This window comes from Syngnathus typhle, linkage group LG17, assembly GCF_033458585.1.
Source record: "Syngnathus typhle isolate RoL2023-S1 ecotype Sweden linkage group LG17, RoL_Styp_1.0, whole genome shotgun sequence".
Taxonomy (NCBI): domain Eukaryota; kingdom Metazoa; phylum Chordata; class Actinopteri; order Syngnathiformes; family Syngnathidae; genus Syngnathus; species Syngnathus typhle.
The window spans coordinates 3,060,801-3,085,002 of NC_083754.1; the positions used below are offsets into that span (position 1 = coordinate 3,060,801).

The 24,202-nt window shown below is 41.4% G+C and overlaps 1 protein-coding gene and 1 long non-coding RNA gene across 3 annotated transcripts; one reads left to right on the forward strand and one right to left on the reverse strand.

Annotated features, from left to right (window-relative positions):
• The first annotated feature begins 275 nt into the window (after positions 1-275).
• Positions 276-22,637, forward strand: ntn1b (netrin 1b). Of its 2 annotated transcripts, none has more exons than XM_061304037.1 (7): positions 276-469; positions 538-1,581; positions 11,888-12,076; positions 14,648-14,797; positions 16,779-16,832; positions 18,594-18,668; positions 22,128-22,637. In XM_061304037.1, the coding sequence occupies exons 2-7, from the start codon at positions 567-569 to the stop codon at positions 22,448-22,450; spliced, it is 1,806 nt and encodes a 601-aa protein (XP_061160021.1). In that variant the 5' UTR covers positions 276-469; positions 538-566; the 3' UTR covers positions 22,451-22,637. The 2 variants fall into 2 exon arrangements, with proteins under 2 accessions (XP_061160021.1, XP_061160022.1); XM_061304038.1 differs by having other exon boundaries at positions 542-1,581.
• Positions 11,965-19,378, reverse strand: LOC133170857 (uncharacterized). Its single transcript, XR_009718634.1, has 3 exons — positions 18,503-19,378; positions 18,319-18,411; positions 11,965-12,096 (listed from the first exon to the last, which is right to left on the reverse strand). It is a non-coding gene; the product is annotated as an uncharacterized LOC133170857 (long non-coding RNA).
• Positions 22,638-24,202: the final 1,565 nt, after the last annotated feature.

Here is a 24,202-nt window from a genome sequence, read left to right on the forward strand (position 1 = left end):
GACGAATGCAGCCTTGCCGAGAGAGACAAAAGGGTTTAAAATTCTTTGTAGTCCATATACAGCATAACTTGATGCCAGAAAAATTAATATAAATCACATGTGTAATGGGAAATTGGTAAACAAAGGCAAGAAATAAACAAGAATAGAAAATAGAGGAATACATTTCTTAAAAAAAGTAGTACATTAATTTGACCAGAAGATGACGCTGTCCCCCACCAATGATTCGCCGAGGTTAGGCCCTCTCCTCTTTGGAAGGGTGAGAGGACCCCTTTTTCTGCAGCCCACCACAGATAGAATGGGGCAGACAGAGCCGAGGGTGGCCAGAGGTGTGACTGAGTGTGGACACACACAGACAGACAGAGAGACTCACAGCCATATCACCAGAGAGGAGAACACACATTTTTTGTGTGCGTAAAGCGAGAAGGTTTTTTTTTTTTAAATTAGAGTTAGGATTTTTATTTTTTTCTCGGTAAGACTATCTCTCACTTGTCATAAATGTCATATTTCCAACTGTGCTGATGTTCTTTTCTCGTGAAGGAAGAAGTCACCAGAGCGCACGGACTACAATGCAAAGGATTTTGGAGATTTGGCTCACCTTAGTGACACTCTGCGCCCTGACCGAGAAGGTCTTTGGGGGCTACGGGTTGAGCATGTTTGCTGCTCAGTCTTCCCCACCAGACCCGTGCTACGACGAGAACGGGAACCCCCGAAGGTGCATCCCCGACTTTGTCAACTCAGCCTTCGGCAAGGATGTGCGAGTGTCCAGCACGTGTGGCTCCCCACCAGCCAGATACTGCGTGGTGTCCGAGAAGGGAGACGACAGGACGCGGGACTGCCACACCTGCGACGCGGGGGACCCCAAAAAGTGTCACCCGTCCGCTTATTTGACTGACCTGAACAACCCGCACAATCTCACCTGCTGGCAGTCGCAGAACTATGCGCAGTATCCCCAAAATGTCACCCTTACCTTGTCCCTGGGTAAGAAATTCGAGGTCACCTACGTGAGCCTGCAATTTTGCTCACCCAGACCAGAATCCATGGCCATCTACAAGTCCATGGACTACGGCAAGTCCTGGGTGCCGTTCCAGTACTACTCGACCCAGTGCAAGAAGATGTTCAACCGGCAGAACAAGGCGGTGATCACCAAGCAGAACGAGCAGGAGGCCATCTGCACGGACTCCCACACGGACATGCACCCACTGACTGGGGGTCTCATCGCCTTCAGCACCCTGGACGGAAGACCCTCGGCGCACGATTTTGACAACTCCCCCGTGCTCCAGGACTGGGTGACCGCCACCGACATTAAAGTGATCTTCAGCCGGTTGCACACCTTCGGGGACGAGAACGAGGATGACTCAGAGTTGGCCCGAGACTCGTATTATTACGCCGTGTCGGACCTGCAGGTGGGCGGACGGTGCAAGTGCAACGGCCACGCGTCCAAGTGCGTCAAGGACAGAGAAGGTCAATTGGTGTGCGAGTGCAAGCATAACACAGCGGGACCCGAGTGCGACAGGTGCAAACCTTTCCACTACGACCGACCCTGGCAACGCGCCACCGCGAGAGAAGCCAACGAATGTGTCGGTAAGCCCAAATCCCTATTTATGATGATGATTTTTGCATTGTTAATAACCTAGTCTGAAGTCAAAACTATCGCGCAATTATGGTCAAATTCAGCTTTTACGCACGGGAATTACGCAGCAACCGAAAGGTGTTTCTCCAAAATAAAAACAAAGCCTATGTTTTGCATGCTCACATTTCCAATTACTATGATCTAAACAAAAAATACTTCATTTTAAAAAAAACACCAGGTTTGAAATCTTCTAAGAAATGACTTAACTAAATTAATTGGACTTGTTTGGCTCCACTTTAAATTTCCCAGGGTTTTTATCATAATAATAATAATATTTTTATAATAATAATAATAATATGAGGATGCATTTTAGTGACTTCAGATTTTTAATTCCAGAGGAGAAAAGAAAGAGTAGGGTCTAATTTCAAAAACAGCAAGTGCATGTTCCCCAATACTGAAGAGGAAAGGAAACATTGCAGCTGCAGTGAGAAACTTCAGGGCCGTGTTGAGGAAACACAAGTACGTGCCATTACAGAACGGAGCGACAATTAGGCTGCTTTTAGTGACATTTTATGGCACCTACAGAGCCGCCCTTAAAAAGCCCGCGAGCGATTCAGAACATAGTGGGAGGTCATTTGAATCCTGATTTAAGAGTTCAGTGCAAGTGAACATATAGCTGTAATGTTTATTGTTTCAAGCAGTGCAAGGGACGGGGGGGGGGGGCTTCGGGGTGGGGGGCAGTATCAACAAGTCACTACACTGAGCACGGTGAAGCAAAGCTGGAAAAGTAACAAGTTGTGACAATGCATTGGTACGCTCAACCAAATAGGACAAGTGAACAAGTTGTTCCCCTTGGCCTCCGCCTTTGGCCTTTTGCAAAGGCGGCATGTGAGTGTATTTTACTAAAACAAAAGACTTGCGGGATCCATCTTATGTGCGGGAACCCCCCCCCCCTCCCCCTTTTCCACCATCACGTCTTTGACCTGCTTCAATAAGGTGCCATGAAAAGTAGTAAATCAATCCTGAGCTTCTTCATTCAGAAATCAATATCAAGAAGATAATCCCATGTGGATTTCATGTCGTCACATATGATGACACGGGTCGTGGCCCAGGCAGCTGCTTCATATTCTCGCCATGTGCGGTGTGGCAGTGACCCCCCCACCCCAACTGCCTGGCCTGACGGATGGGCTGCAAAGGCAACTGTGTGGGAAACTCCTACTTGCCAAGTGGACACTGTGAGTTGGAAACAGTAGCTTTTATCACTCACATGTGTAATTCCGCATTGTATTCCTTATAATACTACTCAATGAACAGGTGAGATGTTTTCAGATGGTTTCTTCATTTTATTTGCACCTTGGTACCATCGCACCGAGTCCAAACCAATACAATATCAGAATGATGACCTTGGTCTCCTTGAGTGATCTATAAAAAACCTCGATTGTGTCAGCGATACTTGAACAATCCTAAAAAAAAGGAGATATTCAAAAATATGGAGCATTCTGGAGATTGATGTTTGCTCATAAAGCAAAGTTTTGAGAATCAACAGCGTCACGCTGTGAGTCTTGAAAGGCAAAATAACAAAACACTGCATTCTTTCCTTTCCTCAACAAGCATGACAGCAGCTCGCAGAAAGAAGAAACACCAGTTCGGACACGAAGCCTCTTGAGGCCCCAAGACGTCAACTAGTCTCCATTAGAAAGAAAATCCGCGAATTTGCTTTAACATCCAAACGTTATTGTCCACGAAACTGACCACTGCTGATTGCTCTGCCCGTCTCACGTTTGGGTCAACAGGTTTTGGCCCCGCCAGGCCCGCTCGCCATCTGTCTCTCATTTGAGCGCTTTACCATTGGCTCATATGATGATTGGAGCAAAGGATGATGTCATAGATCTTTGGAGATGATTCTTCATTTGCACCCTTTTCGCTTTTTTCTCCTCCTTTTCCACGTCACTGTGTGCCAATACCATGGCACAGGCAGCCACTACTATTAAATTTAACGTAAGACCATAACGTTCAGCCCGTCGTTAACACGCCAGCGAAGATGCGAACGAAATCATAAAAAACAACTCCATGTGTTTCTATTGCGGTCCTTTGTTTGGATCTCCATTAATGACTACAATAGTTTGTTTCCCCTTTGGGTTGGAACATTACAACTTTCAGATGTGCTGGATAAATAGTTCAACCCATAACAACAAATTGGATTTAATAATAAAGGTTACATGAGAATAGGAGGCGTAGTGAAAAAATATGTGGGGGGGGAAAAATCGATTCCAGGTGAACGCAGAGACGTAAAACCTGCACTGGTTGATAGAAAACAGGTGCGAAGCAGGTTGGGGAACATTTTTGCGGCCTCCCAATAGGGTTGAAAGTCACACACCCTTGAAAATCCCATCAGCAGCCGCGTGCCAGTTAGATGGACTGCCGAGTCTCAGTCATCTAGAACATGCCGGAGCTTGAGTGCAGCTCAGGGGTTCCGCAACGGGAAAGTCAAACAATGTGGCGAGTGGAAATGAAGCCAGCAGTGACCTTCACAGTCAATGTCAAGCATCTTTGCTCCCCCCCCCCCCCCACCCCTGCTTGTGATTTACAACATCGAAAGGGACTTTCTGTTTGTAACCTTCACGGACAGAATTTCTAGGCGCTGCTGAGGCGTTGAAGGGTTCCGCTTTGGTGAGCTCAGTATTACGTCTCACGCGGTTCTGTTGGCTACATCAAGCTGCGATCTTCAACTCTCGCTGGAGTAGTTTGCGGCCAAGTGTTAAGTTGCGGGCGATGAGAATCAGTACCTCCAAATCGGAGACCGTGGTTCTCAGTCGGGAAAGGGCGGAGGAGGGTCTTTTTTAGGTCGGTGATGAGATCTTGCGCCCAAGTGAAGACGTTCAAATATCTTGGCGTCTTGTTCGTGCAGGGATGTGGAATTTGTATCGGTCAATCATGGTGATGAGGAAGATGAAGAAAAAAAAATCTAAATAATAATAACAGAGACCATTTTGTATCTTCCGTACATCGTGCAAACCATCAAAATAACTCCATAAAAGCAAAAGTTGACAATCGCCCCCAGTTACAACAGACATTTTTTTCTGTATACAAAGAATTACTAAACAAAGAAATGTGTTTTGTCGATTTAAAAGATTTAAAAAAAGAAAAACAATCTGGGTAAGGGCATACATTCTTGATTCAATTGTTTTCCCTGAGCCCATAATTCAAGACAGAAAAAAAAATCATGCGGAACCAGGAAATGTTTTGACAGCATACTAACAATACCATGTTCTACGATGACCTTTTGAAACAAATTGAAACAACTTGATAGTATTGTTTTGAAAAATTGTATCCTCATCTTTAAGTTTTGCTGCATCAAGCTAATAAGTTAGCAGTTAGTTTACACGTGACTTTAAAGATTCATTTTCTCCGTACAGTCGTGTGCCGGTGACAGTTCAAACTGTTTATTTGACATTTTACCGCTGAGATAGCACGTGTGGATGCTTGAGCCTTTTGTCCAAAATCTGTTTGCATGGGGACTGACTGGGAAAATCCAGTCTAGCATCAGGACCACCAAGGGAGTGCACATTCAGCCTCTTTGGAAAGTGTGAAGAAGGGCAGGGATGATTAATTGGCCGGTGGTGGGACACGCTTCGTGACTCAGCTTCAGCCCCCCCGAGCTTACTTTCCCGCAACACTGCTCCCCCCCCGACACAACCGGCTCAGTGTCAGTTCTTGTTTACACACAAAAAACACAGGTACTAGCGCCGCTTTTGGAGACACAAGAACATTATTGTGCTGATTGTGTTGTATTCTAATATATTCGGACATATCCATTGAAAACATTCTCATGTCAAAGCAGCCTTTGAATTTTAGCAATACTTGCGTGTTTTCTACGTCTCCCTGCTGATTCAAATGATCAGGAACGGTATCCAGTTTGCTGATTATCTGATCATTTGAAACAGGAAACAGGTGTCTTGTTGCTGGGAGACCAAAAAAAAAAAACATACAGGACATGAGAACCAGGATGGAAGACCCCTGGACTACATTATTGCTGGCTTAGACTGTCAAGAGTAAAGCAAAATTCAAAATATTTATTTGATGGACATCAAAATCAAATATGGCTGATGGGAGTATCGTATTTTCCGGACTATAAGGCGCACCTAAAAACCTCAAATTTTCACAGTGCGCCTTATAGTCCGGTGCGCCTTATATATGGACCAAATAGAGAATGATGGATGGATGGAACTTTACCTTTTTAAGTTTACTGATCTATCTGACTGTTTTGTTTTGTACTTATCAAAGTCAAAAGTCAAAGTCAGCTTTATTGTCAATCTCTCCACATGTCACAACACACAAAGAGACCGAAATTACGTTTTTCTCTATCCCACGGTGACGAGACACATAACACGATAGACATACATGTACGCGACACAATATAAAAACAAGAAGGCAAAAATTCAAACAATCAATAGTAAGAGTGATGAATAAATAATAAATAAACAGATAACACAATAAATAACGGAGCCAGCAAGCATAGCGCAAAAGTAAAAAACATCATAAACAAAAAGGCACAAACAATAAATAAGAGTAATAACAAATAATAAATAATAAGAGCCAGTGTGCATTCAGACAGTTCAGACAGTAAAAGTACAGTAAGCTTTACATGTTTGTTTTGTGTGTTGTGTGATATTAACATTATTGATATATTTTCACCATTTCAAGTTATTATATTGTGATTGCATTAATGGTGCGCCTTATAGTTCGGTCCACCTTATATATGGACAAAGTTTTAAAATGGGCCATTCATTGAAGGTGCGCCTTATAGTCCGGTGCACCTTATAGTCTGGAAAATACGGTACTTAAAAGTCCAAAACAATCCTTGGTAAGACTGATCGGAATGAGCTTGATTATTACAAATGGTGTGAGATGAGGCTTTTAATCGGAATAAATGCGTCCATGTTTGTTTGGGGTGACCACAGCTACCAAGAAAATTGCTCACCTATAAAACAAAAGTTTCGCTCTCACAACAGAAAGCGTCTCTATCTGACACAGTTTCCGCTTTCAGGAAAACCTTAACTGCTGACGTAAACCCCGGAGAGGACCTCATAGAGCGTTTCGGTTGTGTTTGCGTTTATTTACACAGACATCGAGGCCCAATTTCTCATGATAGAGAGTCGGAGATAAAGCGAGGTGTCTGGTTCCCACTTCGGCTCACCACTGGGAAAAATAATGACCTCAGACGGAGCACGGAGACAATACATGGAGCGTCTGGGCTTTTTTTTTTTTATGGCGCGGAGTGTCAGGATTACATCTGAAAAAAATAAACAGGGTATCCGCCATTCATCATACTGAGAATACTAATGAATGAAGACGTGACTGCGATGCTGGGTGAACTTTTAATACTTAACATAAGTAGAAAGACAATCAGTAGCAATGTAGCAACCATTGCCAGGGTTGAACTGTCTTTTGGAAAAAAAAAAAAAACATTTTAGCTGAGCACTTGGTGCTTCGTGCGAGATGCTGATGACAGGTATCAAATCTGATGACTCAAAGAGTTTAAAAAAAATATACAAAAGTTTCTCAAACAAAAAGTTGTTTTCCAGTCGGGGAACAGTTTACAACATGCACTTCCACCTCTTGTCGTAATGCAATGGAACGGAATTAACTTCGAATCCATCGAATTTCCACAACGAAAATCCCTGTCTCCATTGTTCGATGATGCTTTACGAGTAAATACATCTGTTTTTCTAACTCTGATGACATCATCGGAGGATATTTACTTACCGTTTGAATTTTGGAAGGATCCCCTAACAAAACCTTCTGTGGAAAATAAATGTAGTGACGGTCCCTTGCTTTCAGGAACAGCAGGGGGGCTTCATGTTCTTTTATGTTCTCTTTAATAATGTTGACGGGTTACTGCAAAGGTTGCCAGAAGCTGGTGTGATTCAGGAAGAACCAAGCCTTTTCCTCTTCAGCTTGTACCAACGTCCTGGAGGCCACCTAGCAACCAGAACAAACTTTGGAGTTGAATGGACTACCTCTGTGATGTCAACTCACTGTTTCCATAAAAACAATCGGTGGCTGTTAATCCCCTTACTTTTTCCTTCCTATCTGGACAAAATCGACTTCAATCTGTCATCCTCTTTCAACTCCCACTTTTGTTTTTTTGTGAATAGTACAACGTGCGAGCTGGGAGAAAGTCACACATACCGTAGTCCCAACTCACATCTTTGCATGTATCTAATCTTACCCAAGATTAATCTTTCTGTCTCACTTTCTTTCTCTCCATTGGCCTCTTGAGTGAATATAAAATGGAAAATAAGCGCTATAACTCGAGGTATAGATTTAATGCACACATAGGAGAGATTTTCGACACGGGGATCTGGCTTGTTTGAAATAGAGCCATGGAGCAAAGAGCAGAAAAGCATAATAAACATGCCACCACAATGTGGATTTTCATCTCGGCGTTATGATTTACAGCCCAGTGGCTTCCTAGCTCCTTTTTTTTTGACACAAGGGAACATAACGCGTGCCGGAGTGTTGTAATAGCCTCCCTGCTCAGCGAGAAACATTTGGACCATAGCCGAACATTGACCAGAAAGTTCTCACTGATGCTTGGTGCAGTTAAGTCCTTGGAGAATATGTTGAAGTGTAGGTAAACATATCGGTGTGATTTTTTTCTGACAAGTAGAATGGAGAAATATGGATCCAAAAATGTCCAGTAAAGCAAGTCTCAACTAAAAAGCATTTTTTTAAATTGTATATTGCTTTATCAGTCAGAATATATTTGTCAACGTTGCATTGCCAAAGAGGAAGATATTGAAAAAAAATAACTCCAACATGTAGGCATGACTAATAGTAAATATATATATTTTTTTAAATGTCTAGCAAATTAAATTGTAATGTTTTAGCCCAAAAACAGCAATATATTTTATTTTTAGGAAAAATGTATTTCATATCACATTTAATTTGAAACATTAGAAGTTGCATTTTGAGGCCAGCCATTTTTTTTTAACAATTTTTTGTTCGATTTGATTTTGTTTAGATTTTACTTCAATGGTGTTTTTTTATGTACACCTATGTTCATCAACACACTCCCTCATGTCGACCAATCAGCTCATTCACTCACTGCTGTCTTGTTTAGGTGATTCTTGTTGTCTCATCAGTTGCCATGTATTTAGTTCCTGCTTGCCTTCACGACTGGTTGGTTAGTTGGTTGGTTCTTTGCTTGCTGTCTCAGTCATTGTAGTTAAATCATTTCGTGCTGATTTTTTTCCCCAATATTTGGTTTATAAAATCAACATAGAATATAGACTTGGCTGACCATTTAATATACTATATAGCTGCTTTTGGCATACTGGTTATGCAAGTGGATCTATCAAACGTGATTAAAAAAAATCAGTAAGCAGCAATTCATTCTGCCTTAGTTATGCTGCATACTTTTCTGAAAAATAGAACTATGTTTAAAAAGGGTGAATAAAAAAAAAAAGGTGAAATAACAAAACTCTAGTAGGCGCACATATATGCATGAGCCAAGCAGTACAAACGTCTCCAATTATTTATTATATTCACCACACAGAGATGTCAAAATAAGTATTTTCACGCCGATCAATTGACAAACAGGTTGTTACCGTTGCCGCAAATAACCAGCATTGCCTAATGATGCATTGTGGGCACACATGTCAATTCATGTCACCAAATGGAATCCACAAGCTGTTTATGTCCAGGCAGTGCATTCCGCCTTTGCCCGGCAACGGGGCCCTTTTACAAGTGCGTAAAAAGCACGAGTCTGCTAATTGAGAGCTTTGCCCGTAAAGATGAGGAACGCCTCCCGTGACATCGCCAGTCAATGGAAAGCTTTCAATTTGCCAGTATTCAGCTAGCAGGCTTGAGTTGGTGGCCTAAAGATGACCAAAGGATGTTTTCAAGCGCAATTTGTTACCCCCAATTCTTTTGGAGGTCTACAAGAGCTGGCTTGGACATGGTTGCCTCTTAAACCCAAATAAAACTCGTGCATGACACATTTTCAATTCTATTCGCAAGGAATTTTGATCTTTTGAGTACATTTCTATATTTACAATTGCCCAAAAAGCATATCCAAGTGCATATTAAAAATCATTCTATTCATTGGTGAAATGCCGATCATCAGATTCCCATTTCATAGCATCTGTGCCCTTTTTGAATTGCACAACTGAATGAACTCCCCTACCTCTTCAGAGGATCAATTTAAAAAGCCACCCACATATACCCGACTGCTCTTATATAAACATTGTATAATCTCCATGTGATGGTCAGTCACAACCTTTTAAAGTAAAGTACATGTGATCTAATTTCACTATAAGTGGGCAGACTAAAGAATATATTGATTGTTCAATCTCTCATCAAACTCACGATAAGTATGACGGATTGGTGAAGGAATAAAAACAGAATTCCATCCAGAGTAAATACAGAGCACCTCACAGATCATCATGTAGAAACATTTTTCCCATCCATAATTGCTCTCTCATCTCTGGATAGAGTGGATAAAAAAAAAAATCCGCCTACACTAAAATGTGGGATTTGTAATTTCCATCCAATACGCGCACCCACCCTGAGTGGCTTCTCACACTAAGCCTGATAGATGACCCTTGAACATAAATAGAATGGACTAGCATTGCTCCAAGAGGCTCTTTTTGTACTAAATGAAAGCAGAACTTGTGCTGTAGTATAAATTCATCATCCAAGGTATTACCTAAAAGCTAGCACACTTAAGCTACTACAGTCTAACGTTGCAACAACGATGCAAAAAAACAATCACAACGCTCTCAATCCCAGACAAAATTTTGACCAAGATCCTCCAAAAACAAAACTAGGACATAGTTTTGACTGTATCTATAATTAGATGACTCGTGCTCGGGCTTATCGGCATTCACGTTATTGTCGCTGCTGGACAACTATTGCGGTGATTGTGTTAGTGAGACAGCGCAGCGCTCACGACAAGAGCCTGGAGACAGCTGCAAAGATATACTTATTAATCTCCTGACGCTCTCACACGTTTATAAAATCGTGTTAGGGTGACAAAGTAAAAAAATAAAACAGTGGCAAGTCTGGAGTCAAACTTTATTTCCCTTTAGAATAAATAATATGAAAATAATAAGAAAATTCAAAATAATGTAAATGCATTTTGAATGTGAATAATAATTCTTGATTTCTTCCGTCGTAACCAGCAGGATTGTTCTCTCCTGCCCAACCTCCTCCCCTCCCACCCCTACTTCCATTTCCCTCTCACACACTTCCCTTAAGTGGAGATAACATCTGGGATAAGAAAGCAGTAAAGAGCAAAGAGGGAAAGGGAGGGGTGAGCATGCCTGTCTGTGTGGTGTGTGTGTGAATTCTTAAAACCGTTGTTTGTTCGATCAGCCTCGGGGAGTGACCCATTGGAGATAAGCTTGTGACAGCTGCCAAACACCTCTGTGTGAGTGTGTGTGCATTAGTTATGGGCCCCCTATTTAAGGAGGGGTGCATGCATGAATCCCCCCCGCCACCTGCCGGCTTGAATCCCCTTCTGGCAGGTGTGAGTCCGTTCGGATGGGATGATTGTGGAGCATATGTGACAGTGTTATCAGCAGCCAGCATCTCCATGCAATAACATTAAGACATGAGGCACGCCGATGGTGGAGATTAGCCAAATGTGAGGAAACGTGAGCTCCTCTTATATGAACCGGATTTTGTCTGATAAGAGTGAAAATCATGACAAAAACATGGCAGAAACTTCACTGGAGATATGGAAGCCATTTTCCGATAGAAAACTGTAAAATAATATTTTAAAATTCTTCTTCAGCACATTTTTTGATTTTATTCTGACCAACCAATAGAAAATTGTTGACATCATTGCCTTTCAGTCACTTCATAGTATACCTTAATAATATTCTTTACAGTAAGTGTCAGACAAGACAACAATATAAATCATTTAATAATATTTTACTCGTAACTTAAATCGGGTAAAAGAAGGAAAACGAGCTTCAAGGTGAAATGACAAAAAATCGTAATAATAAAAAAAAATCAAAGAATAGAAGAGTCTCAGATCATGGTGAGAAAGGAAGTCTCTTTTCCTGCCAGGGGTCAAAGGTTAAATTCACAAGCAGGTGGCAGAGGACCAGAATCTTTCCTTTATAGGTTGTTTTATTCCCAAGGCCGGCCATCTGTTTCGATAACAGCCTTCTGCCTCACTCGTTACATCGTTACATCGACTCCGCCTACTATATTTTTCCGAAAAAACAAAGGAAGCTGGTTTTACAGCTCGGTTGTGCTGACATTAACTGCAAAGTGTTTTTCGTGCTGTCCCTTATCCATCAGCCTGCCACTGCAACCTCCACGCTCGTCGCTGCCGCTTCAACATGGAGCTGTACAAGCTGTCGGGCCGCAGGAGCGGCGGGGTGTGCCTCAACTGTCGTCACAACACGGCGGGCCGTCATTGCCATTACTGCAAGGAAGGTTTCTACAGAGACATGACCAAATCCATCTCACACCGGAGAGCTTGCAAAGGTAATCTTCTCCCTGAGAACCTGAAAGACATTTAAAACTGTGTTGAAAAGTCATAAAGGGAGCTTATGAGGTTGTCATCGAACATCAGACGTTCAAAAATTCCTGTCAAATAATCCCTTTATTCACTAAAGACTCATGCTTGAGGCATTAAAGGAATTCTTTGGAATAAAGGAGCCACCTGTCTCTGCTCTGGTGAACTGACCCGTACGACCACAAAGCTTTTTGGGGGTCCCTTGTGAAAGCCTGACAAGACAAACATAACAAACACGAGCTGAGGTGTGAGCGGATTGTGGAACTAGCTGACTAATCTATTCATACCTGACGCAGGTGCAGGCGCATACCTCAGGTCAAACTGTTGGGTACTGAGGTCAAACCCAAGGCCCGGGGGCCAGATCTGGCCCGGCAAATCATTTTTTGCGGCCCGCAAAAGCAAAATCACGTGCGTCGAACCAATGTTAAAATACCGAAACTCTAAATTGTCTTTCCTTTTGATAACAGTGAGCGATTGCAACATTTTTGTTCTAATCCTAATTTCAAAATAAATTGGAAAATTGTTGAATTTTTCTTTACTGCGTGTTGTGATAATATCCACCCATCTATTTAAGTCATTAATGGCCCCACGAGGGGAATCCTAACTCCAATATGGCCCAAAAAGCTATTTGTGCGGCCGCAATCGTGCTCGAGTATTAAAATTTAATTTCCAACAATAAAATATATTAAGACGCATTTCTACATTAAAGGAACAATGTCAAACATCATTCATTAGGACATCAAATGCTAATTATCTCCATTTGTTGCCAATATTTCTGTTCTGTCATTCCATATGATCTCATCTTGAAATATTGTCATGAAAGCCAAGGTCCCCATGACCGGCACATAAAAACATCTCTTCCGTCGAAGCTGTCTTATAAACACAGCAATGGGATCACTACCACCAAAAGCTTGATAGATCACCCACACTTCGGAATGGTCCTTTTGCAGCATTTTTTAACCTTGCCAGTCTAAACATTTTCACACATTCAAAAGAGGTGTCAGGTTAATGCAAGAGAGGTTGATGATCCATTGAGGTCTTTCTAAACAGTTGGATCAGTACCCAGACTAGCTGAAGATTTTGTAGCTCGCTTGGAGCTTGGGGAGGAAAGCCAAACAGCCTGATTGCTGCTTTTTCTCCTCAGGTGACCAACCTAACATCATTTAAATAGCTTATATTTATTGTTCAAATCAGCACACTCTGCTGTTGTTGGACGGGAAATATAATGCTGTGCCAATACAGCTCGGGGGAAGTCTGCTTTTTTTTTTTCTCTTCAATTTTTGGCTAACTTGACATCTCAGTTAAATGCAGTTGCAATGATGTGTCTAAAAAATGGCCGCATCATCAAGCACAGTGTAAAGCAGGGGTGAGTCGCAGCTTCTTTCCGAGGGCCATTATGTCTGTGAACCCAAATAAATGTATGAGCACCTCATATTATATACAGTAAAAGCTACAAAACCAACAAATAACTCATTTTCAAATCAGACGAGTAAAAATTGGTCAAATATTTAAAAAAAAAAGATATTAAAAGTGAAGACAATTTGCAATTCTAGTCATGACACACCAATTTGATGCACAATTTGTCTTCACGGGCCACATAAAATAATGTGGCGGGCCGTATCTGGCCCCCGGGCCTTGAGTTTGACCACCTGTGGTGTAAAGAGTTTCGGGTCACTTAGAAATGTTCTTATTTCTCAAATAAGAACAATTTATATCCTATTATTGTACTTTTTTTGTGTAGCGAGCTAAAAAAAAAGTCAAATAGTCAACGCAACACTCAATGCTACTCAAAAGCCTGGTTTTAAATTTCAAACACTCTTCCCAGCTAACCGCTTTAGCAGACTTTGAAGTGTGTTCCACTCAGCCGTGAACGGGAAACATAATTCAGCCAATGTTTGTGAGGATGTCTTTGCCAAAAAAGCTTTGCACTGGAAACTCAATCTGAAGCGCACAGCGAGTGTCTGATCAGAGACAGACTCCGACCTGCATACATTTCGAAATACGGTGTGAAATGCTAATCACAATCAAGTTGTTTTCTTTCTCTTGCCACTCATGAGGGGGGTGGAGGGAAGCTGGCTAATATGCGGTTTGAAACTCCTGCGAAGCCCATTTCCTCATCTGTGAAGTTACTGAAAGAGAACCAAGAAGGGAATGATTTCTCATTAGTTCTGAGGATTAGGATTACTATTTAATTATGGAACATCACAGTTTTATACCCGGTGTTAAGAGTGAGCTAACTGTGCACATGTGTGGAGTTGGATGTCTGTTGGTATTTTCTTAGATGTGAAGACAGCTGACTGGCCAAGTCAAGGGGATGGCTTTAAAAATATAAATTTAAAAATATATTCAAGATAATCTGTTTTTATATTTATGAATGAAATACGATATCAGCAGAAGACAGAATCTATAAAAATCGCATGACATCACCCGCGCCACAAGTTAGACCAGCTTTTAGTGGGTTCAAAATCAAGTCTACCAAATTGCACAAAAATGAAGATGCACTATTGCTAATGTTATTTCCTGCCATTTGCTCGCCCCAGCATGCGACTGCCATCCAGTTGGAGCTGCAGGGAAGACGTGTAACCAGACGACAGGGCAATGCCCTTGCAAGGACGGAGTTGCGGGAATCACCTGTAATCGATGCGCCAAGGGATACCAGCAGAGTCGCTCTCCCATCGCCCCCTGCATCAGTAAGCCACTTTCGTCTTTATAAAATACAGTCAGATGAACGGAAAGCCATTTTACAGTGAACAAATACTTGTCCAATGATGTCACGTCATTATTTTTAAAACACTAGTCAGACGCAAACATTTAACATGTCAGGGTAAAAGAAAACCTCTAATCACTGTCAATTAGCTTTTTTTTTTTTCCGTCTTTTTGTTATTTTGTGAGCTCACTTGTGCATGAAACGTGCAGGAATGAGGCATAGTATTAAGTGGTCATTTTACAAAATGAAAATAGTCTCCAGATTCATGCATATGTTTAATAACTTTCCGTGTGGTCTGTTACTCGTACACGGGTCTGCGGTTGGGGATCCCTGCCGCAAATAACTTGATTAATAACCCGAATGTTCTAATTTGGAATCTAAAAGTCCAGTACTGGTTAGGATTAAACCGATATTTTTTTTTCTCTATAACTAAGTCTTTGATATTATTGACAGATGCTTTATTGTGATGAATTTAATAGGTGACAACATTATTCATGGCATATGATTAACTTTAATGATTAATGATGACAAGCAGGACCATGACAAATTGGCAAATTGAGGTTTGGAACTCAGCTCGGACCTCCTCTGTGGAGTTTGCATGAACAGTGAAGAAAGTGTGAGAAAACTAAAAAATAAATACGGAAAAAAAAAAACCATTGCCTTAAGAATTCCCCGCTAGCTCCTTGCTAACAAATGAAACTCATTTAACACAGATATTTCCTCTTTTAAAATTATTTAAGCAGCAGCGTTTTAAACACAAATGGTGGCGCAACACAGGTGGACGAATAATTTAAGAACACAGACACATTATTTATTCTCTACAAAATATTACAATATACTAAGTCACTCACAATGGTGGGAAAAAAAGTACTGCAGTATTCTTCATTAGTTGGCACTTGATGAATTAAAATGTAGCATTAAATTATGATTTGAAAATATTCTTACTGTATTGCGAATTTTCCCCATTAAAAAAATATTTTAATTGTAAAAAATAAGAGTTTTTTTTAAGTTACGAGCATGGACACAGAACAAATTAGACTCCTATCTCAAGGTATCACTTTACTGTACTACAATGGTGCTATTGCAAACAAAACACTCGCCCTGAGAATTTATTACCCTCAAGAAAACATCTGGCCTGCAGAAATGTCCTATCATAAATAAACCACAGTGATTCATCCAATTGTAAATATTTCTCCGCTGAATAAAAGCACCACCATTTGTCGCCTGCTATTATTTGTTTTAACAGTTTTACAAATCAAAACTACTTTCCTTTTTTCATAAATTTGAAACCAAAATATGCACCCATCTGTCTCAGCAAACAACTTCAAAAGCTTATATACGCTTTTTTATCCTTACAGTCATCTCTTGTTATTTTTATATCCCGTTCCATTATTCTGGATCGATATTTGAATGTTTAAACCAAAGCCTGGATAAATAGAGCCCTCACCTAACATGGCCTTGTGCGTCGTTAACTGTACGTCTCACCGTAAATCCCCAAAATGCGTCCAAAAAAATGATGGCTGATAGTGTATATTTATTGGCTGTGTCTGCTGGCTGCAAATTTCAGATCTTCACATCACACTGAGATAGAGATCACTGGTAGCTGCTGTTTTTATCGGAAAAAAAATCAAATAAATAATAGATAAGTCATGTCTGTAGCCGCTGAAAACAGTTTCCATTCTTATCGTGAAGTAGGAAAAACAGAATCAACCAGTTTGGCTCTCGGCACCTAGAGCAGATAACAATCACAGCCCGAACTCATCTCGCAACAGACGATTAGGCTTGGCGTATGTCGGAATCAGCTGTCATTAAGAAGACATCAGGTTGAATCCCAAAGGTGTTCATGTATGATGTTAGATATGTTACATATGGTCCAAGGCAGGAGAAAGTGCACCCTAGTGAACAAAAAACACATAATTATCTTTAAATGACAATTAATGAGCCTCTTCCTGTTTGCACCACAGAGATTCCAGTTGCATCCCCTACAGCTACTTACAGCGGCTACGAGGAGACATCAGGTCAGTTACGAGGCAAATGCTATTTTGAATTGATCAATTTTATTATTACTGCATTTTTTTGGATGCCATGTTAGATATGTTTATGTAATTTCACCTCCCTGGTTTATTTTTCATGAGTCCTGCAAGTTGACCAGTATTTTTTATTTATCACTTAGGGAACTCTTTATTAAAATTACAATTATCCAATGTGATGGTGTTCTTGCACCACTTTTTTTTTTTTTTTCATGGCTCCCCGCAGCATCATTGCTTGTATTCCCAGGCCGCAGAGCAACCCCCCTGGGGTTTCAACCTTAATCTGATTACATGCTCCATTTGCACCAGTTTGTATTTCAATCAAGGCTTACTGCAAAGCCCAGGCTGAAACGATTGTTCATTTACTCTGACAAGAGTCACCATGCGGTGACATAAGACCATGGCAGTATTTACCCATCGCTTTAGTGTAATTTTTTTTTTTTGCCAGTCACTTCTTTTCATGGCTCATTAAATTCAGACCCTCTCCAAATGTTTTGTTTACAGACTTGCCTGAATTAGTTTATAGACAATGAGGAGGAAAGTTGATAGAACCCCCCCCCCCCCTGGAGGCTCCGCCCACACCATGGATACCTGCTATTAAATAATTGACATTTAGCAGTTTTGCATTTACGTCTGGGACAGTGCGAAGCTTGGATTGAATATAGACACCACCCTCCAAATTAGAAGCCGTGTGCTTCCCCAGCGACCTCCAGAATGAGCGTGGCGCTGCCGCAGAGTCACACAATGGGGGCGTTTGTCTTCCCAGCAGGAGATTGGACCTTAATGAGCGCTGCGGGTGTAATAGCTCAAAGTGTGCAGCCATTTCTCTGAGAGGGCGCACAGTCAGTGTCGCCTATCAAAGTGGGGGTGTGATGAAGGCCCCCCCAGAGGCCAGAGGCAGATAGAGGGCCCCAACCGCCTTCTTTCTTACATTCACATGGAAATGAGGCATGCTTGATATGGACTAGTCAAAATCATTTACTTTGGGATTTCCGTTTTTTTTTTTCTTAATGATCCCACCACCTGAGAAAGCGGCATTTCACCCAAAAATGCTTCCTGAACATACAGGAATTCGATCCTCATCCCACAAACCAAATGACTTTTTCTTTTTTAAGAGTGAGGTGAGGGGCGTTTTTTCTTCCTCCATCATTACCCAGGCAACCTCATTCACACAGAGTATAATGGAGAAGAAAGGGGACGACTGGACGGAGAGCTGGAAGAAATAATGAAGTTTGTCCATATTCAGGCAAGCTGAAAGGTCCTCCCCCCTCCTCTCTCAACTGCTCCCTCCTTCCTCAGCTTTCCCACCCCCCCCAGAAAAAAAGGGAGCACAAGTCTTACGACTCAGAGCTAGGGCAACACTAGTAGACGATCTGCTTCCAATTTGTGTCAGTCAGTGGAAAGAACAAATGATTTCAATTTTAAGTTTTTTGCCCTCTGGTCCCACCACCAGCTCCCTCATTATGAACATTACCTGGCATGGTGACAAAAGCAGCAGTCATCTTTCAAGCCTGGCACGAAATGCCAAGTGTGCATAAACTGGCGACTCTTCAGACATGAATTAAGTCTGCGCAGAAGGAAAGAAAATTCAGCCTCAGCAATTGTCACATTATTGTCCTTCTCTCTTGAGATGATGTGAAGATGATGTGACGACTAACCTCACTTCCATTCAATCCACATTTTTTCCATTATCATGACATTGTGAGCTAAAATAAAAATATAAAAATGGTTTATTTCCCTTATTTCCAGATTGCGAATCCCACTGTAAAGCTTCCAAAGGGAAAATGAAGATCACCATGAAGAAATACTGTAAAAAAGACTACGGTGAGTCCACTCCGTAAAAATGTACTGCTGCGGAGGTTAAATGTCTCAATTAATCAGAGCTGCGCAGTATCCACACCCTGGTGCTACTCTGCGACTGATGACTTAAACAGTCGTTGCCTGTGATGTGTATTCATCTTCTCTCTCTGTGATTTTATAGTGTGCGTTCTGGTATTCATCGTTTTATAAGGACAAAAGTCTGTTTACACTGTGGCATCATGGGAACCTCTTACATTGTGGGGACCCAGAATCAAGTCCCCACAAGGGAGAAATGTGTGTTTGTGTGTGAGCATGTGTGTCTATGTGGAGACCTAGAATCTGGTCCCCATAAGAGATGATTGCGTGTTTGTGTGTGAGCATGTGTGTGTGTCAGTGTGGGGGACTCCAGAATCCGGTCCCCATAAGGGAATATTGCGCATTTGTGTATGTGTCAGTGTGGGACCCAGAATCCGGTCCCCATAAGGGATGATTGTGCGTTGCTGTGTGTGTGCGTTGCTGTGTGTGTGTCAGTGTGGGGACCCAGAATCCGGTCCCCATAAGGGAGGATTGCGCGTTTGTGTGTGTGTGTGACCTTAACCTTGCCGAAACACAAAACTGGGGATAAGGAACGAGGGCAGCAGCACAAAGTGAAGCAAAAAGAAAAAGCAATGCATCAATCTTGAAAATGCACACAAATAGCAACATGGCTTCCTCGCACACAATTTGGATTACACACAAACAAATATAGACATTGTAAAAAAAATTCTGGGACCGAATCAAGAATCCATCCAAAATGATATGTAGATCTCCAGTGACTTTTACCAGATGTTGTGTAAAGAGTAAGCTTTTACTATAATCAACATCCTCAACCAGAAGTTCTTGCTGGAAAGTGCGGTCCTCACTCACAATCGTTTTGCCCCTATCGTTAAGTATTTCATTTGATATGATGACAATCAGTGGTGAAAAGAATTATTGTTTGGTATTTAGGGAAAGGGAAAGATTATTTTTTGAGCGTCATAGTCATAAACCAAAACCTCCATAGTAATGTGTTTTATTTAAGGACATGTCTTATCAGTCAGGCTAGATCAATAAACATAAGGGACACAAACTTGGTTCTGGGTTTAACAATGGGCTGTGGGTTTTGGTTAATTTGAAAAAAAAAAAGGAGGAAGCATTTCACATAGCAGTTTCTAATAAAAAAAATTAATGGAATTATCGTCAGTAAACCTGCTTTTTATCCCTTCAGAATATGGTATGATTGTTAATGTTTATTGTAAGAGGATATTTTAACGTTTAGTTTTAATTTCCGTTTTGAAACCATTCAGGTCGAGTCCGACATTTCCTCCTGCTGTTCTCTCGGTTCTTTTTGAAGAACTCCGTCTGAATTACACATCTTTGCTTAGCATGCATTCCCATTCTTTTGGCTTTAATTCATTTCTCAGGCCTGTCGCTTTGCTTTTATTGGTCTCCGGATGGGGGTGCGGCAACCAACGCCGGCCCCCCCCAGGGGTCACGGGAAGGGGCCCTCTGTTTAAACACAGTCGTGCACTCTGCCGGCACCGAGCATTCCACGGGGCACAAACAGGTGTTAAATTAGGCAGACGGTGACGGATTGCCACCTCGGAGAGAAAGAAATATGTCTTGTTTATTCAATTTTTGTTTTTCATCACCGCCGTCGCTACGGAGACGGCCGACACAAAAGGATTATTTTCTCGCTTGACGTCCTCCTCGGCACACACGTTGCCTCCCTCCTTGCGCCGCCCGCCGAACAATGAATCAAAAGCCTGGGGTGTTTACCGACGCTCCGGGATGCTGGTCAAAGGCACGGAAGCCCCCTCGGCACTCAGTCGGGTCCCCGATCATTCTCCGGGTTGATAACCGGAGGCCTCCCGCTGTAATTAAGCGAGCTCTAATGTCATTAGCCCATGGCGTAAAGTGTCAAAGCTGTAACACATCGCCGAAAGCAGTTTAACCCTCGTTTTGGCCGCGAGCTGGTCTCCTTTGGCAGCCATTGTGTGACTGCAGCGCTATTTCACACTTGCTCTGACAAAACCTCTGTGTCTCACCACACTGTCACTATTTTGCGACACACTCTTTAACCCGCCGCTAAGTGAGCCTCTTTGGCCACCGGTTATTTCGTTTCAAGCAAGTGGCTGGACGTGTGGGGATTTGTGTATGTTTCAAAACAAAGTGAGAATATACTTGAGTGGATGAGTGAAAGATACTAAGAGGAAGCCAGGCTCGGTGCCTGGATGCTGCAGAGAAGAGGGCGCTGTCTCCAGTGGATTCTCACGCTGGGAAGTTGGATGGGGCTCTGGGAGCAGAACCCGGATAGCCGGTGAGGTCGGAACATATTCCGATTCTCCTGGAACTTATTCTGTGGCTGGGAAGACAAATAGTGGCCTCTCCTCCTCCTACCCCCCTCACGTACCCTTTATGTGTCAGGGATGAAGGAGAGGGCTGTGATTGAATGGCAGGCCTGTGAGAGCTCACTCTACTCAGCCCAACAAACCTTCTTTCTTCTGATATTGTGTGCATTTTGTGCGCACACACACACACACATGGAGCACAATGCCCCGCCCCTCCAGTTTACCTCATTCTGGACTCTAATAAGAGAACAGCCAGTGAATTCCCAAAAAGTGATTCTATTGAGGCAGGGATGCAAAGAACTATAGGCAGAAAAGTTATTTGAAAGTTATTTCAATTGCTTATCCAATTACTTCACTGTAGGTGAGCACAGTGGTGCTTTAAGTTTGGTGATCACACTCGGTATAATAATCTTACAATCTTTCACCATTGAAATAAAAAGTTTCTGTTTTACAGTTGGGAAAATTATTATTATTGAAAATATTATTTTTTAAAAATCTTTCGAATTATTACTATTATTATTATTATTTTAAATGATCTAATTGTGAATAGAAAAATCATATTGTCCTTTTTACTGCATAAAATGAGTCACTTGTACAGTATCACAACGGCTTTTTTTTCTGTAACACATTACAACGGATTGAATTGTAGCATTACATAAAACGTAGAAAGAGATTCTATACACATGCAAACTGCTTTGCGTGACTATCTTGAGTGATTTCTTGCCATCTCAACCAGTGTTCTCAAGATTAGGATCATTTGCACTATTTTAAATAAATATGAATAACACAGTTCAAATCAAAGCCATATTGCAACGCACATCAAGGCCAGATTAGCTCCAGAGATTTGTCGTCCCCTCTTGCAGCAATCAAAGTGAAGCGAAGAATTGTTCCGTTTGGCTCTGTCGGCGAGGGAGCTTTAAATCTTCTCTCATGTGAAGTTTGTCTGCTGTAGCCAGCTTTGGCGTAAAATAATTATTAATATTGTCAAGATGGCTTACTGGTGCAAAAAATCCTCTTTCTTTCAGGCACAGTACGTAAATAAATATTTTTGAATCGTGGAAGGAATTCACCCCGAGAAACTTCCTTTAAGATTTCTTGTGATGTCATCTCTCAGCTGTTCAGGTCCACGTTCTCAAAGGAGATAAAGCAGGCGAGTGGTGGAAGTTCACCGTTAACATCATCTCGGTCTACAAACAAGGGGAGCACCGCATCCGTCGCGGGGATCAGCTGCTGTGGGTGCGGGCCAAAGACGTGGCCTGCAAATGTCCTAAGATCAAACCCGGCAGGAAGTACCTGCTCATGGGTTCGGACGATGACGACTCCCCCGGGCAGAGCGGGGTGGTGGCGGACAAGGGGAGCCTGCTCATCCCTTGGAAGGACCTGTGGGGACGCCGCCTTCGGAAGTTCCAGCAGCGCGACAAGAGGGGAAAGTGCTAGAGGGGGGGGAAAAAAAAAAGAGGGAGAAGTGGAGGGAGATCTCCAATGTGATGCAAGGAGGAAGGGAGGACATACAAAACTGGAATTCCGAGAGATCCAGGTGAAAAGTAAGAGTGACTGAGTGCTGCTGCTCTGAGTTGGGACAAAAGATTTAAAAAAAAAAAAAAGGTTTTTGTGAAGGAGCTCATTATCATTCTGTTTCTGTTTTGTCTGTTTGCAGAGTTTGCACCTCATTTTTATCACAATACATCAAAATCCCCCCCCTTTTTTTTTTTTTAGTAAATGCCATAAATTGATATGAATTAATTTGACCATTACTATAAAAATAAGACGTTTCTTAAGTGAAATTGTGCTTTTTTTTTTTTTTAGTCAGCTCCTCAAATGTAAACGTTAGCCACAGATGCTATCAACTCATAGTTGTCGTCACGGTGACCTCGGCAGTGTAAAGTAATTTTATGCGCATATGTAAACACTAGATAGATGATGTCATAGCGTCAACTAGAATAGCCATGTCAACCCTGCACTTACTTTGATTAGTTGACTATTTTACAACATATGAGATATGTTCACATGTTTTCAAATGGCATCCAAAAGGGTGAACTCTATTGTGCCATTTGATGCAAACAAATATATATATCTGTATAGTTACATATATGTGATATTAACTGTTGGAAAGTGCCACTTGTACAGATAATAATGTTTCTTTCCCGAATGGATTCTTAATGAATGTACGCAAATTCCTTTTTCTGAATGAGAACATTTTACTTTATTAATACCTAACTTGTTTATTTTTTGTTTTATGCTGTCGGTATAATCACACATTACAGTAACAAGATGGTGAAGTTTTAAATTATGAGCAATAAAAGTCCCCCAGATCTGTATGACTGTATATATTCTATTTGTTTTAATTTTGTTTGCTTAGTGAACCGCCACACTATAAAAGATTTTTCTGTGGAAATCAAATACACATTGGTATGCTGAAAACTGGACTTCTGACAAAAATACAAGGATAACTCATAATCTTTCCTCGGTGAAAATCAAAGGGCACAATTAATATGTTCCAGACTGCCATAAAAAAAAACATTTTAGTGTTTTTTTTTTTTTACGAAGGTCAATATTACATTATAGTTTAACATATTGTAACATTCTTGAATAGAATGTAAATAATCCGTTTTTGGCTCATGATTAATTTGTTGCTCCACCCTGTGGTGTTCATTAATTGGCCACCGGGGGCAGTATTCCAATGCCATGTAGACGCGAGGAAAAAAGTATTTCACCGATACTGTAAGTGACTCAGTAACTGCAGTAATATCTGCATGGGGGTAGTTTATACTGCCTGTCTACATATGTTGCTGCAGCATTTGTGTTCAAATATCTGTTGTTTTGTTTCCACCAGGCTGACCATTTTATTTGTGTGGTGGTTTCCTGATAATGCAGTCACAAATATTAGCAAATTTACCCACTGGTGCATCGTATTTGACATTTAAAATATGCTAACATCATCTCTGCCATAAGTGGTTTTGCAGAAAGGTACTCCTACCATACGTCTGCTCCCCCCCCCTCCCCCCAAGATAATATCTGAATTATTGTGTTTCTACAGTGAGTAGTGGTAACCATTGAAAAGGTGGTGTAATGTCTTGTAATACTAATATATTGTTTATCAAAGGAATATATTTAATTATGTGTTGACTATTGCTATTTTTTTTTTTTTACTTTGATCATTCTTCGCATTGAATTCTAGATGGCTGTAAT